At 36.3% G+C, this 16772-nt stretch overlaps 1 protein-coding gene and 1 non-coding gene across 6 annotated transcripts in view; both read right to left on the bottom strand.

Annotated features, from left to right (window-relative positions):
* Positions 1-233: 233 nt before the first annotated feature.
* The window catches only part of HAUS6 (HAUS augmin like complex subunit 6), a 45525-nt gene continuing 28986 nt past the window's right edge, over positions 234-16772 (bottom strand). For all 5 annotated transcript variants that reach the window (XM_038552486.1, XM_038552490.1, XM_038552489.1 and 2 more), the window contains exons 12-17: positions 15894-15975; positions 10015-10081; positions 9571-9753; positions 7412-7547; positions 5265-6305; positions 234-3973 (exon numbers count right to left, since the gene is read on the bottom strand). In XM_038552486.1, the coding sequence (XP_038408414.1) occupies positions 3912-3973; positions 5265-6305; positions 7412-7547; positions 9571-9753; positions 10015-10081; positions 15894-15975 (1571 nt within the window). In that variant the 3' untranslated portion in view covers positions 234-3911. The remainder of the gene's footprint in view (positions 3974-5264; positions 6306-7411; positions 7548-9570; positions 9754-10014; positions 10082-15893; positions 15976-16772) is intronic.
* Positions 10172-10302, bottom strand: LOC119874085. Its single transcript, XR_005367306.1, has one exon.

A 16772-nucleotide genomic window follows, 5' to 3' on the forward strand; every position in this document is an offset into this window, starting at 1 on the left:
AAAAAAAAAACGACTCTTAAGGATAGATTTCCTTTTTAAAATCACTTTAAAATACCATATTTAGTAAACCTAATTAAAACAGCAGTAACAAAATACATTTACCTGAATCACTTAACCTCTCAAATTTCTTTTGTTGATCAAGTTACTGGTAGACCTTTATATGTGATCATTTTACAAATTACAAGGCATGGTTCTTTATGATACTATATAGGAAATTCCAAAGCCAGGTGGTATAATATTGAATGTTTATTCAAGACTATGGTGAATAGAACATATTTACAAATAGTCCCATAAAGGACTCACAAATATTTTAAAGTTGGCATGTGGACTTGACTTGCACAGTGTGTGAGGAGAAAGAGCAACTGTGTATCTGCAACATAAAGAGAATTTTACCTTTGCAAGTATTTCTACATTAAGGAAAATGTCCTTAAAACATTTTAATTTAGTATTCCAAGAGTAGGAAAAAAATAAGGTTTCCTTTATAAAGGTCTCAAGAATTCCTGTTTTTTTCCCTTAGAGAAAATGGATTTCATAGATCATGGTTTCAAAATACTGTATTTTTTTCAATTAAATTCCCCCAAAATGTTTTTTTAGCCTCAAATACTCTTTATTCCACTTGATAACATTTTTCATGTTAAACATTCCATGCTTGTCCTCTTTAAACACATAAAACAATTAGGACAAAAAATTAGGACATTTTGTCATTCAAGTTGACACAGAAGTCAGTTTACACACCTTTATCTAACAAATAGTGAATAAAACAAGGTACATTCTGTATAATCTGCTATGAATGTAATGAGAAAAATATATTTACAGCAATGAAGGAGCACTCTTTACCATTATTTTAATCCCATCACATAGGAGTCAAAGAAAACAATTCCAATACTTAAGTATTTGCTAAAGATGATCCATGACCTTTGAGAATATGTTGGGTAGATACACACCTCCCACATCTACATAGGCACATATATCCATATGTATATCAGTATGACTGCAAAGATTACATACAATCAAGAAAAAATATGGTAAAAGCATTAAGTGAAAAAAATACTAAATGAATAAAAGATAAACTACAGATCTTAGAGAAGGGGTAAGTCCATGGGTTTGGAAGGGATAGATTAGGTTGGAGCCCTCCGCGGCGAGGAGCGAGCCAAGGGCCTAGGAAAGTGCCGGGGCCCCACTGCGCACCTCGCCTCTTCGGATCCAACCCCCTCCCGGGGGCTGAGGTGGCCCACCCCAGGGGCCAGCCATCCCGGTCCTGGAGGCGCCCGCCCGTCTGCAGGAAGAACAGGGATGCTTTCCCTCAAGACGGCTGGCGGACCTTCCCAAGGAAGGACGGACTGCCCACACCTGCGGCGCACAATTAAATTTTATTTTTGCTGATTTTGAATGAAAAAAAAAGGAGAAAGTAACATTAGGTCTGAGCCCTAAAGAGCTATAATTGTGAATTACGATTTCTAAGGAGCCACGCTCACCAAAGCAGTTGAGTTTTAAAAAGGTGGCAGGGGACAATAGTATAAGGAGAAATAGAGGACTCCACGTAGGGGACGATGTATGTCTTTAAATTTTAACTCTGTTCTAGAATTAGCAATAAACCATTACTGGAATTTTTTAAACTAAGTGATCAAAACAGTCCCTTAGAGTCAAAAGGTAACTATGCAGGCAATACTGGAGAGGGAAGAGCCAGAAGGCAGTTAAGTCATAATCATGATGGTTTGGGAGAAAATGATAGATAGGAGATATTTTTGTTTATACCACTGGCATATAAAGGACAGGAAAGAATGCCAAAACTCCCAACCTATCACAGGTACAACTCACTTAACAATGTGGTTTTTGTAAATCTATACTGTCCATAGACATTTTGATCTTTTGATTCTCAGTAATTAAGGGCTTCCCACCCTTAATGGTGAACTTGCACTTCCTTTTCAATTAACCTCTAAAGCAGTACATATGTAATAATATACTTGCTTCTTTAAGGTACCCCAGAGCTAAATGTGACTGTATTCCCTAGCAGTGTTTCTAAATATCTTAAGTGAGCCTAAGAATTATCAGGGAAACATATTTAAAATATAGATTTTTTAATCCCCATTTTAGACCTACAGAATCTACAGTTTTTAGGATATATCTCCAATGATTCCTTGAGTCCCTCTTAGACAAGTCATTTAAGCTCCCTCCCTAGCTTCAGTATCATTGTCTGAAGAATAGATATAATAATCACTATCTTAAAAGTTAGGACAATTAAATGAAACAATATGTATTAATTTCTAGGAATGGCCCCAACACGTTGTAGATGCTAATAACCCTACCTCCTCCCTAATACATTAAATTTGGATTTACAGGTTTAGTGGGTTTTCTTATGGTACAGTACAGGATAGTTTCTACAGGAGATAGATCTACAGTTCGTGATTTGTTGTATTAACTAATAAACGAACATAGCCCCCTAGGAGAAACTGTTCGTCCTCTTTGTTTTCCACTGCAAATAAGGTAGTTAGTGTATGTGCTCTTCTTGTTTTTTTCTCACAAGAAGACTGGCCTTCAAATTGGGATCAGACAACTTAAAAAGCCCAAAAGGAGTGAAGAAAGATCAAGCCCATCCACCTCCAGAACCCTTCCCTTCAACTTTTCTCCTCTCTTTACCAGTTTCTTGACAAACAGACAAGGTTTTGGTGGTAAAAACTGGGACTAGACAGAGGGGTACCATAGGTGCTACCACCATTCCAGTCCATGCTCATTGCTCCTGGTTCACACAGAGCAATGGCATACACTGGGATGGTAGAGACAAGCTCTCTTCGAGGATCATGAGAGTGAGGCCTCACATCTGACTTCCACATAGTCCAGAAGGTCAACAGGGGGCCAATTCCTGTGGCCATATCCTTTATCCTAGCCTATTAGTAACTTCGAGAAGGTCTTGTGATATAGTAAAGAAGGAAAATAGGATTGAATCCTAGCTTCACCACTGACATAACTGTGACACTGAACAAGTACCCTGAATTCAGTTTTCTCCAACTTACTTTGAGGCTATTCATAGTGGCATACTGATGTTTTTTGAGAAGGAAAGTAAAACAATCAAAATTCACTGCTTTTCCTAACCCCCCCCCTTAAACCAACAAGAGACTAATAAATTTTTACTTTTTTTTTCGTTAAAATATAAAACTAGGGTTAAATTCTCAAAGTCTAAATTAGACTAAATATAAACCTGTACAACCCATTGAATGGATTTATAGTTTGACAGTGTTCCTTTTAAAAGTATCTAGACATCTTCCATTTTTTTCCTTTCTTCTAAATTCATTCTGCGCCAGTCCTTCACCTATCATCACATACATATTCAATTACACATTTTCCAGGACTAACTTAATACTTAAATAATAATTAAGCCTGCATAGAGCTTTCCTAAACTTAAACTTACTCACCCTGACTACACATCCCAAGGTACTACTCTCCTCACTTTTTTTGGTTAGTACTATAATGTTTCATAAAGAAACAATAAGTTACATTATTTCCCTAAAATGAAAGATCAGTATTCAATGGTTATTATGTTAACCAATTAATAAAAGTACATCAAAAACCACTTATATTTATGTTAACTGAAATTATAATGTAATAAATTAAACTAATACTTTGCTATTTACTTAATGCTTACAAATTATTCAAGGAATCAAAATGTCTTCACAAAACCTAATGTCTGCTTCCCAAATACTTCACATTTTAACCTCAGATCCATACAAAAAAAAATCCAAACATACTCTCTACGTAAAAACTAATGTTTGCTAAAAGGCATTATTTAGGATATTTTAGACCTTGAAAAAAAGTTTTACTTTCAACATTTATTTAAATTATAAGTCTGTTTTTATCCTGTGACACTGCTTGAAATTTAAGTACATCATAGTCATTAAATTATCTGGGTTTCTGCTTCATCTTTTCAAGTCCGACTGAAATTCATTTGCATCAAGGGTCTTATTCAAGATTTCTTCTTCTGCAAGGGTGATTTTAAAAAAGAGAAAAAGATAATCAAACATTACAAAGAAAAAATTAAATAGGACAGATTCCAAATAGTAGCAAATTTCAGTCTTCTTAAAAATGTTCACATGCAATTATATATTTATAAGAAAAATACCTGTAATAAAACTATAATAAAAATTACCATTATTCTCACTGAGGTATCTTTTCTCCAAAGAATATACCCCTCTTAGAATACTTTTCAACATACCAGTGTTTAATTATCATGGGCAAACCAGAGTGATATATAATTAATTTTATCACCAGATCTTTATTTGCTCTAACATGCATTAACAGCAGGGGTTTTTTTTTCATCTCTATGATGAAAATTTTCAACATAGAAAAGTAAAGAGAATTATCATTAACCCAATGTATCCATTATCCAGCTATAATAATTATTAATGCTGTTCTGTGAACTGGGTCCCCCTGTAAGATATTGTGAAGTTCCAACCCCAGTACCTCAGAATATGGCCTTATTTGGAAAGAGGGTCACTAAAGATATAATCCGTTAAGATGAGGTCATTCTGAACTAGGGTGGGCACTTAATCCTGTATGACTGGTGGCTTTATAAAGAAACCATATAGACACACAAGAGGAGAAAGCCACATGAAGATGGAGACAAATCAGAGCTGTGCTACAAGCAAAGGAACACCTAGGGCTACTAGAAACTGGGAAAGGCAAAAAAGATCTTCCTCTGGTGGCTTCAGAGGGACCACAGTCCTGCCAAAACCTTGATTCTAGATTCTAGCCTTCAGAACTTGCCTCCAGGGACAACAAATTTCTGTTGTGTTAAGCTACCTGGTTTGTGATACTTTGTATGGCAGCCCCAGGAAACTAATACACTAACCTATCTTGTTTTGTCACCCAACATGCTCAAATTTATTTCAAAAAAAAATTACAAATATTATCACAAGAATGATATTTAACATGCATAGTGTTACTCAACCCATTTTTAGAACCATCTTCCACTAGCCAAGATTTTGATGAGGTTTACTTTTGATAGTCTGTATTTATAAAAACAGTAGGTTTCAGGGGTTTGGTTGTTTTCTACCCATCCCACACTAACTGTAAACTATATAGCCATCATCACTTGAGATTCTAAAAGTACCCACATAAGTGATAGGTTCACTCTTCTCATCTTAGTCAAGGAAGAGCACATTTTGTCACATTAACAATAAAAACCATGTAGCATTTAAGCATACTACTGTTAAAAGAGGCTAAGAGAAAAATTCAATAGGTCAATACACACAGGTCTGATTCAATCTTACCTTTTAAATTAGGTAGAAGTTCTCCAAGACTACATGGTATTATAGTTTTCAATCTTTGTTCCACTGGAGAAAACTTAATTAGTGGTGAAAGAGACCGTTTTCTTTCACCAAGGGACATGCATAAAGATGGTTTTGTATAGTCAACATGCATATCATGACTGTCTAAAAAGTCAAGCATATCATCTGTTTGCATGTTTGTGGGAGTAGGACTCAATTCTGGTTTGTGTCTTCCAAGTGTTTCAGGATTGGAAAGGCCACTTTCTTCCCTTTTCTTGGAGAGAGATTTTTTCAGAGCTTCATATCTACGGCAAATAGCCTGTAAATTACAGTCTGATCCTGGAGTAGCTGGTCTTTCTCCCACATCTTCTGGAAAAATGCTACTGTGCAAAGGACTACTTGGTTCCAGTTTAAAATTGGCCTCTGTACTACTGGAGCTATTAAGACTTAGGTTACCAACTTCTTCTGGAAGAGTTTCATGTAATATGCCAAAATCAATATCCTTTAAACTCCTGGAACTAATTCCACTTGATACTTGAAAAGAGTCCCATAACATACTTTTATGCATGAAAGGTTCCTTATAAGAAGCTTGCAAGTGGTCAAGGGAAGTCTCCTCCTCACTGCTACCCATCACAACTCTCCTATTACCTGTAGCAGGGGAGAATGTCTCTATTCGGCTAGTTTCTAAAAGCTTGTTCTGTAACGCTGCACCCTCCAAATCTTGCTTGCACATTACTTTCTTACTTAACAAATCTGACTGATTTTGTATTGATGGTCCACCTGTATGACTGGTCACTGTATGTTTCTGAGGCACACACTTGAGGCAATCTGAAACAACTTTCTCTTCCGGCAAATGGGAATGGCTAGAATTCGATACAGTGCTTGCTGAGAGAAAGCTGGTTTTGCTAAATTCTCTTGGATTATGCAACACAGGTAAGGATTCTGGCAATACTTCTCTATGTTGAGTATCCATCTGAATTGATTCTGTACTTCTGTTATCTTCCAATTCAACAGCTTTTCTCCATGAACTCCTAATTTCACTTACTGATTAAATAAAGGGGAGGAAAACACAATTTACTAATATTCCCAAACAGAGCATGCAATTAAAAGTTTAATTTCAAGTGCTCAACATAAAGCTACTGACTCAATACATGTTCCACAGATATGTCCCCTGGATGACAAGACTCTACAACAAACCAAAAGACCAACATCAAAGAACTCCTTCTCCAACTGATCACAAATAACAAAAGCTGTCCCTGAAATGTGCATATACTTTCACACAATACATACAAATTACATGAACAAGAAAAGATGTTTTCTTATTCATCTAAGCCAGAGTTCAGCAAACTTTTTCTCTAAAGAGCAGATGGTAATATTTTAGGTTTTGCAGGCCACTAGTCTGTGGCAACTACTCAACTCTGCCATTGGAACATGAAAGCAATCATAAACAATATACTGACAAATCAGCAAGGCTATGTTCAATACAACTTTATTTACAAAAACACACAGGGCAAGGTAGATTTGGTTCATAGCCTGTTGTCTGCTGACCACTGATCTAGTCTGTGGCTAGGTTCAACCTGAATTTAATCAATTTAACTTCAAATACGTTGTTTCTAGCAGCAAAATGGAAATTATATTTAATTAAACCAGGATGATGTGCCACATGGACAATTTCAGAATTTTGCCAACACAGATTAAAGGTTGTAAGAAAAAAGTACTGGGCAGTCTAGCTAGCTTGGGAGGGGTAGAAAAGATTTCTATACACACAATTTTTGGCTAATGTTGCTGGCTGCTGACTGTAAGGACACAGACTATATACTCTATAAATGTTGATCACAGGTCAGATGTGGAGGCAGAGGGGGTCTTAAAAGTGCTCAACTCAAGTATTTTCTAAGAAAGAGCCAAGTAAAACAACAACAAAATTGCAGAGTATCAGGGCAAAATAATACTGCTTAAACACTGCAATAGCTATGAGAACACCCACAATTAATACTTCAGTAAAAGTCCCTTACATCAAAACAAAACATTGCCACTAAAGTGAAAGATGGAGAAAAAGAATTTTAAACTGAGTTTCCAGAAGATATGTCAGGCCACAGATCTAACAGTAGTAATGTCTAAGAAAAAATAAGTGATAGAAATCATTAACTTACTCAAGTTTTCTGGCGTTCGGGGAATTTGTTTCCTTGTTAAGAATGGGTTAGAAACTAGAGAATCAAATATTTCCTCTAATTTTACTTCTTTTCCATTAGAGGGCTGTGGTGAATCCGATAAAACTGCCCTTGCAACCTAAAATAGAAAAGGTAAGCAAAAATTACCATCCTCCTTGGTAGAATGCAACAAAAGCCCTGATAAGAACAAATCAGCACCTGATGGTCAGCAGTCCCTACCACAGCAAATGGCACAAAAAGCCGCTCAAAAACACAGCTCCCAGTCACTCCATATAGTCTATCTAGGCACAATTTTCTGAAGGAAAATTAAACACAAAACTGTTTCCTCCCTTCTTATCTTAACTGGATATCCCATTATAGAGGAAAGGTAAAAATCTTAATACTTGAGAAGATTCAGAGGTAGTCCTGATGACACAGTGACATAAGCTACTATACGCCACATCTGTGAACTTGATAATTCTATATCTGCTAAAATAACTACTTTTAAAGCAGATTCCTCTTAAATATAACCTATTTGCACAGTAACCTCTATTAACAAATGAAATACACTCTGACAACATTATATCTTTGCCAGAAACCTCATTATCAGACAAAAATTAGTAAACAAGGCATAGGAATACATTCTAAAATAGATAAAGTATACAATATCAAAAAAACAACTTCATTAATTAAATTTCAATAAAACTGAAAGACAAAAAACATACACATTTAAAAAACTGCCCCCCCAAAAAAAACTGCCCCAAGAGCACTAAAAAAACCTTCCTACAACCATAATCAAATGACCCCCCACTTACCCTCCCCTATGAAAATAGGATTTCTTATAATTCAAACACTAAATATTTCTTGTCACAGACACTATTAAAGAAAATTAATTTCACTTCACTTTCAGAGCTATATGAGATTTTATGACTCTCTTCTTCTAATCCATCCAATTTTACTGCTAATATAAATTCTTCTAATTGAAAATGTCTCTCTTTCCACATCAGGAAAGAAAACAGAATGACTGACCATCTCTTACGTGGATTCCATCAACCAATAAAGAGAAATAATATAAACCTGAGAGATTTTAAAGTATTTATAGACCAAGAAAAGGGTCCAACCTCCTCATGTTAACAAACAAGAAAATGACTGATATCCAGCCCTCATATTTGGACATTTTTCACTTACTTTGATCAAGATTGAAATAAAGGAGGGAACTCCAATACCTGAATCAGTATGTACTAAACCAAATTTTTCTTTCAGTCTCTCAAGAATATGAAGTAGCTGATTTATTTTCAGGCTCCTTACCCAAATTCAAACAATGCTAAGGGATGTTATGGGAGACTAATAAAAATAACATTAGAGAATGGCTTGAGTATTTGTATACACTTCTGCAGTAAATAGTACAATTTGACTATCGAGCAATAGTAGCATTATGTAGTTACTTGCCAGTGTAAAGTCTCTTGTCAGGAAAACCAAAATCACGAACAATGATGCATTTAATGGCTTTTTAAATATTTAGAAAGGAGGACAAACACTATGCTTAGTGATAATATGATATTACATAGTCTTTGTCCTTAATATTCAAAAAAAGAGGAAGTTTGGCTAAGTAACAAACATTATTATTTTTTTAAAAGCAGATTATTTGGGGATCCCTGGGTGGCTCAGCAATTTGGCACCTGCCTTCGGCCCAGGGCGTGGTCCTGGAGTCCCAGGATCGAGTCCTGCATTGGGCTCCCTGCATGGAGCCTACTTCTCCCTCTGCCTGTGTCTCTGCCTCTCTCTCTCTCTCTCTCTTTCATGAATAAATAAATAAAATCTTAAAAAAAAAAAAAAGATTATTTTAATAGAACATAATCACTGGGTGTATTTATCTAACAATTTATATAATCGTTAATTCCAAAAATATCATACTAGTATTATTTTTATACTTTTGGATATTTATAGAATCAGACATCGGTTCTAAATCATGATCTATATTAAATCTATTTCTACTTTCTGGGAAGTCCAGTTTTGCTTTAACCATGATTTTCATTTTCTGTGCTCTCCTTTCCCAAATTAACCCCAGTTAATCAATAATTAACTGTAACTTCACTTACAATCCCAATGCCAATGAGAAAATAAAAGATATTTCAGTGTATGTATTACAATATTTTTCTAACCTCTTCTACCAAATGATCCTGCTCTTTTTGAAATGGATCCCTATTTTTAGGTGGCAGAGACCCTCCAAATGTAGTATTCTCTGTACTTGCAGTATCTGACGATGTAGAATTTTTCATTTCAAATTTTGGTGTCTTGTTAGAAAGTGTTTCATTTCCTTTTCTAGGAGTTCTTATCTTCATGTCCTGAAGAAGACAAACATGTAATGTTAAAACTAATGATTGCATTGTAGCTGATCTTCATTAGAGGTTCTTGAGTTATCACAAACCTATAAAAAGCTAACATTATTATGAAATTCTATGTTCACTGGAACAATTAAATAATTCCAATATTTCTGTTTAGAAGCAATAGGAAATATGTAAATACAAATTAATTAGGATATCAGCAAAAATAACAGTTTAACATAAGTTAATGTGATCAAGATTAAAAATGGTTTTAAAATATACCTTTTCAAGTAATCTAACGCTGTTTCTATCTGACGATGAAACTGGCTGTGACAGGAAAGAAGCATTTCTAAAAGGAAAAAAATCACAAATCCGAGTTACATACAGTAAAGAATTCTATTCACTTGCTATATCTGAATAACAAAAAACAAAAAAAAAAACCTGTCTGCCCCGTATCTGTCCGTTACGATTTCCCTCAATTCGTCCCGGTCATCAAAAGGCAGTTTATTCTAGGGAGGTATGGTGACAATCAGAGCAGTACTTCAGCTCCATTTGTGTATCAGCCTCCCGAACAGTAAATATTTTCTTGACCACTATATATTTTAAGACAACTTTTTTTACAAAGTTGAATGACTTGATGAACTTGAGTACATAGTAAACACAAATTCAATTAACTAAAATTTTATCATCCTTAGGCTTTTCAGATCACAGAATTTAACTGTAACAGAGACTTTAAGATTTTGATCTTTCATGTTCAAAATCAATTTCTCTTATTCTGAATCTTGCACAATAGCACATATGTTAGTTAAAAGTCATAAGGTTGTTTAGTTTAAGTCTGCTGCATTCTACACATAGCATTCATTACTCTTTTAGATTCTCTGTCTCCTGTGGATAAACAGAAAAACCTTACACATCAATTACAAAGCAAGTGGTTAAATTTTTAAAGCCCTCAAAGTGATGAAACTTCAGCTTCATCTTGAAAGAGCTTTCAAATTCAATCATAGATGGATGAGGTCTATCACTGGTCAAAGCTTTTCTACTCCAGGTAATACAAAAGGCAAGATTACCACAGAGATCACTTTCAGTATCAAGCATGTTGGTGCTTTGCTTTCTGTTCATAACCAGAAGTATAAAATTAATAGCCTTAAAACATTTATGTAACAGCAAATAGGCTTTTTCAAACTTTTTCAAATACACACTCCTTGGAATCATCATCTACCTTCCAAATACAATGCAAGATCACTAAAACTGCTCAAGCTCAACTTTGCCTTGACAGGATATAATTTAGATGTCAAAGGAAAAAATTAATCATCTAGTTGACTTTATCTTAATTTCTCCAAAAAGTAACATTAAAATGATCAGGGCAGCCCAGATGGCTTAACAGTTTAGCGCCGCCTTCAGCCCAGGGCCTGATCCTAGAGACCTGGGATCGAGACCCGGGATCGAATCCCACATTGGGCTCCCTGCATGGAGCCTGCTTCTCCCTCTGCCTGTGTCTCTACCTCTCTCTCTCTGAAATAAATAAATAAATAAATAAATAAATAAATAAATAAATAAATAAATAAATAAACAAACAAACAAACAAACAAGCAAGCAAGCAAGCAAGCAAAGCAAGCGCGCCCTCTGAAACAGGGCTAGCAATCTATGATGCCACCATCAGATTGTGAGTTCCTGGAGAACAAAGACTGAACTTCCTAGTTATTACCAGGAACTCAGTGCCTGGTACTGGCAGTGCAATACATGTTTATAACCAACTGATGGATTGACTGAATCAACAAATAGACATCACCTGAGCATGAGGTTCAAAAGATGGATGCTCCAAATTTTTCTATTTGGATCATTCTTATAGATCATTCTTTTTTTCTTTTTTTTTTTTTAAAGATCTTATTTATTTATTCATGAGAGACACAGAGAGAGGGAGAGAGGCAAAGACACAGGCAGAGGGAGAAGCAGGCTCCATGCAGGGAGCCGATCAATCCCGGGACTCCAGGATCATGCCCGGGGCCGAAGGCAGGCACTAAACCGCTGAGCCATCCAGGGATCCCCTTACAGATCATTTTTAAAAGAAAAAAATGGGAACATATTCTCTACCTTCCTCTCTCCCTTTTCTGAATTGGCAACATGGTATTAGCCCTGCTAACATCTCAATCTAAGCCAACTTTAAAGCAGCCTTGACTCAGTCCTTACTCTCTACCCACTTACTATGTCAGAATTGAGTCCCATAAAATCCTAGCACTGTGAAAGATAAAGACAGAGGGTGTTGATCCCACAATGGAAATTTACACTAAGGAAAGAGTATATCCAAAATAAAATAAGAAACAACACTTTTTTATAGCAGTAAAAAAATTGAGGAAAACATAAAAATCTAAAAATAAATGTCATAAACCATTATCAGGAAAAATCAGTAATATAATGTTAAGAAAACATACACACACAAAAAACTGTACTTACGAATATTGACGTCTAGAAAATTTTAAGTGGATTAAATTTACATGTTTGTAAATAAAGCCCAAAAAGACAACTTGCAAAGTCTAATAAGTGATTTGTTAGAAATTTTTTTTAATGTTTTATTTTATTTATTCATGAGAGGCAGAGAGAGAGAGAGAGAGACAGAGGCAGAGACACAGGCAGAGGGAGAAGCAGGCTCAATGCAGGGAGGATCTTGCAGGGATCTGGCTCCATGCAGGGAGGATCTTGCATGGATCTTGCTCCATGCAAGAGATCAGGCCCAGGCCAAAGGGGCGCTAAACCGCTGGGCCACTGGGCTGCCCTAGAAATTTTAACTAATTATTCTTCATTTTTATTTTGTTGTTCCAATATACCTAAAATTAACAAAGAAGTAACAAACAGAAATTATAAAAAATTTTGAGTAAGATATGAGATTAGAATTTCTAAGGCTAAAGAAATTAAGTTGGCATGCACTCAAGATAATACTGCCCAATCTCTGAAACACAATAAAGGAGAAACTGTGAAGGGTAAAGGTCTAGAACTGCATCGCCCACACTACAAATATCAGGGAATCCTCCCTGCCAGAAACCACTGCAAAGAAGGGTAGTGCCCACAGTGCACAGCAAAGGCATCACCAATCACTGAATTCTCGTTTAAAGTGCGGTGAAAGGTGCCTCGTTAGCGCAGTAGGCAGCGCGTCAGTCTCATAAAGTGCGGTGAAGCCTCCATCAGCTCACTCTGATCAAAAACTGCCATGAGGGGGATCCCTGGGTGGCTCAGCGGTTTAGTGCCTGCCTTTGGCCCAGAGTGTGATCCTGGAGTCCAAGGATCGAGTCCCACATCGGGCTCCCTGCGTGGAGCCTGCTCCTCCCTCTGTGTTTCTGCCTCTCTCTCCCTCTCTCTCTCTCTGCATCTCTCATGAATAAATAAATAAAATCTTAAAAAAAAAAAAAAAAAAAAACTGCCATGAGACTAAAGGAGAAGACTACTTCTATTTTGGTACCTATGAGTGACAAGTGCATATGAAAGGGCTAATAACACACTGTAAAAACCACATTATTTCTATGTTTCTTAAGTGAACAGCGGTCCTGATCATATCCACATACGAATTTCCAAATTAACTACACTGATACTGATATAAGATACCATTACAAATAACAGCTGAACTACATGTTTAAAAAAAGAGGTATTATTTTCAGTATAGTCTATCTATATTACACATTACTAATGAAACATTTTATTACAAAATATCTTTACAGTAAAGAATTCTGAGGAAAAAACCTTATTTCCACATGACTCAATTCTTCACCTTTCTTCTGTTTTGCTATAAAGCAGCAATAATCATTCATATCCCATGAGCATTTATTTATCCCTCACCACCGACAGCCTTCCGCTAAACTGTCCCTCTTCAAAATCCCAAACCTACAATTAAAGTATCAGAAAATAATTAAAAGATCTAAAAGCTTAGAAGTATAAATCTGGAAATCAAATTATAATTAATACAACCTTCGTTTTCCTATACTAAGAAAATTCCACCTGAGCTAAATTCTTAGGGGCTAAGTATCTGAAACTGGTAGAATTCTGATAGCATCGGGCAGCCCGGGTGGCTAAGTGGATTAGCGCCGCCTTCAACCCAGGGCGTGATCCTGGAGACCTGGGATCCAGTCCCACATCCCACGTCGGGCTCCCTGCATGGAGCCTGCTTCTCCCTCGGCCTGTGTCTCTGCCTCTCTCCCTCTCTCTCTCTCTCTGTCTCTCATGGATAAATAAAATCTTAAAAAAAAAAAAAGAATTCTGATAGTGTATCTTAGTATAGAATTTTACTTCAAAAATCTTCAAGCTCAATGAAGTTCATAAATAAAACCTGATCTATGATCTATGAATCAAGCTACTACCTCCATCAATCTTTAGTCCAGCAGCAGACCTTAATCAAATATTTCATTTGCTCTCTCAAGGAAAGACAAACCAAAACCACAACTGAAGTTGGGAAGCATCAACTATTACCCTCTAGCATGCTTTAAGAACAGTAATAATAGGATAAACAGTGAAACCCAGTAACTTCACTATCTCTTCAATGTCAAGTTTTCACAATAGATTTCACTATTTTTCTTTAGGGACTCCAAAAATCAACATAACATCCAGATATAAGAATAAAAATATAAATCTTCCACAAGTAGGACACCTAGGTTGCTCAGTGGTTGAGCATCTGCTATGGCTCAGGTCGTGATCCCGGGGCCCTAGGATCGAGTCCCACATCAGGCTCCCCACAGGGAGCCTGCTTCTGCCTCTGCCTATGTCTCTGCCTCTCTCTGTGGGTCTCTCATGAATAAATAAAATCTTAAAAAAAAAGAATTACTTAAGTAATTTATTTCCATATCTGTGCCTGAATTACATGGAGAAGTTGGACTGAAAGACCCTTATTTATAAGGTCAGAGTAGTCAGAAAACAAAAAACAAAAAAACACCTTGTTCGGTATGTCTGTACTTGATTGCTACTTAATAATACTTTTCAAGAAAGAATATATATATTCCCCAAATAGATTACATACATTTAGAGATTTTGGGGGGTTTTTTGTTTTGTTTTGTTTTTAAAGATTTTATTTATTTATTCATGAAAGAGAGAGAGGCAGACACACAGGCAGAGAGAGAGAAGCAGGCTCCATGCAGGTAGCCCGACGCAGGACTCAATCCCTGGACTCCAGGACCATGCTCTGGGCCAAAGGCAGGCGCTAAACTGCTGAGCCACCCAAGGATCCCCTAGAGATTTCTGTTTACAAAATAAGCCATCTGTTCTAAGAGCCAAAAAATGATAATAAAGAAAACAGACAATAAAGAAAATAAGAACACTCCTGAAGGATATCATAGTAAACTAAGGTTTGGTTTTCTCATATGTTAAAAATTAGGGGATTAGATTAAATCAGGAAGTCTTCTCTTTTTTCTTTTTTAAAGCATGGAACTCTTTTTATCAAATGGCATACAAAATCCCCAACATATATCACAGATAAAAGAACTAGCTGGTCAGGTTGAAGTGGAAAAAAGCTAGAGGCAGCAACAGGCTAAATCAGATGCATCCACAGCACCAGGGGGTGCTGCAGAACAGTCTGAAAACTAGGAGAGTAGATGATATCAAAAGCTCTTAAACTCTTGGATTTAGTCAACAGGCACAAGCAGTTTCAAAGAAGTTCAGAGACACAAAAAGGCAAAAATTCCCAAGCCTACATTAGGTAATTTCCAAACATGCTTTTTATCTTCAGATATTAGATAATCCCCTATGAATCCCAACATTTAAATACACAAAAGAAGGGGGGAAAATGCCTATGTATCAAAAATGTAGTATATTGGGATCCCTGGGTGGCGCAGCGGTTTAGCGCCTGCCTTTGGCCCAGGGCGCGATCCTGGAGACCCAGGATTGAATCCCACATTGGGCTCCCGGTGCATGGAGCCTGCTTCTCCCTCTGCCTATGTCTCTGCCTCTCTCTCTCTCTCTCTCTCTCTCTCTCTGTGACTATCATAAATAAATAAAAATTTAAAACTTCTTTTTTAAAAAATGTAGTATATCTTTCCTGAAAATGTGGATCTACAGTGGGAAAATATTCTCTGGTTATGAGAAAATTACAGACAACCTCATTGTAGGGAAGCTTGGAATTAGGTAAAGATGAAACTAAATTAATGAAGGAGGGGAAAAAATCAGTATGAAAATTCCCTTTGTTTTACCTGTTGGCTAGACCATGTATAGTTTCCGGTATATCACTGGCTCTCCTGCAATCATTTTCTTGGTTATGTTGCTTAGGTGTATCTAAAGGAACATAAATAGTAATTACTCTTTAATTATGTTTGCAAATTCTAATATCCAGTGATCTCTTGAAATTCTAGAAAGATTTCTAAAAGGAAGAAAACAGAAAATTCAGACCAATATGAATGCTAACAGGAAAAGACAATTATTCAATTAGGTGTATAAACAGGACAAATAGAGAATATCTAGTAATAAGCTCTTATATAAAGAGTGATAAGTTACAGAGCTGGAACAAACAATTCTAAAATTTGTATGGAACCAGAAAAGATCCCAAATAGCTAGAAGAATGTTGAAAAAGAAAATCAAAGCTGGAGGCATCACAATTCCGGACTTCCAGCTGTATTACAAAGCTGTGATCATCAAGACAGTATGTTACTGGCACAAAAACAGACACATGGATCAATGGAACAGAACAAAGAACCCAGAAAAGGACCCTCAACTCTATGGTCAACTCATCTCAACAAAGCAGAAAAGAATATCCAACAGAAAAAAGTCTCTTCAACAAATGGATGTTGGGAAAATTGGCCAGCCACAGGCCGAAGAATAAACTAGACCACTTTCTTATGCCATACAGAAAAGTAAATTCAAAATGGATGAAAGACCTAAATGTGAGACAGGAATCCATCAAAATCCCAGAAAACATAGGCAGCAACCTCTTCGACCTTGCCCGCAACAACTTCTTGCTAGACACAGGTCCAAAGGTAAGGGAAACAAAGGCAAAACTGAACTATTGGAACTTCATCAAGATAAAAAGGTTTTGCACAGCAAAGGAAACAATCAACAAACTAAAAGGCAGGTAC

The sequence above is a fragment of the Canis lupus genome, chromosome 11 (genome assembly GCF_011100685.1).
Source record: "Canis lupus familiaris isolate Mischka breed German Shepherd chromosome 11, alternate assembly UU_Cfam_GSD_1.0, whole genome shotgun sequence".
Taxonomy (NCBI): domain Eukaryota; kingdom Metazoa; phylum Chordata; class Mammalia; order Carnivora; family Canidae; genus Canis; species Canis lupus.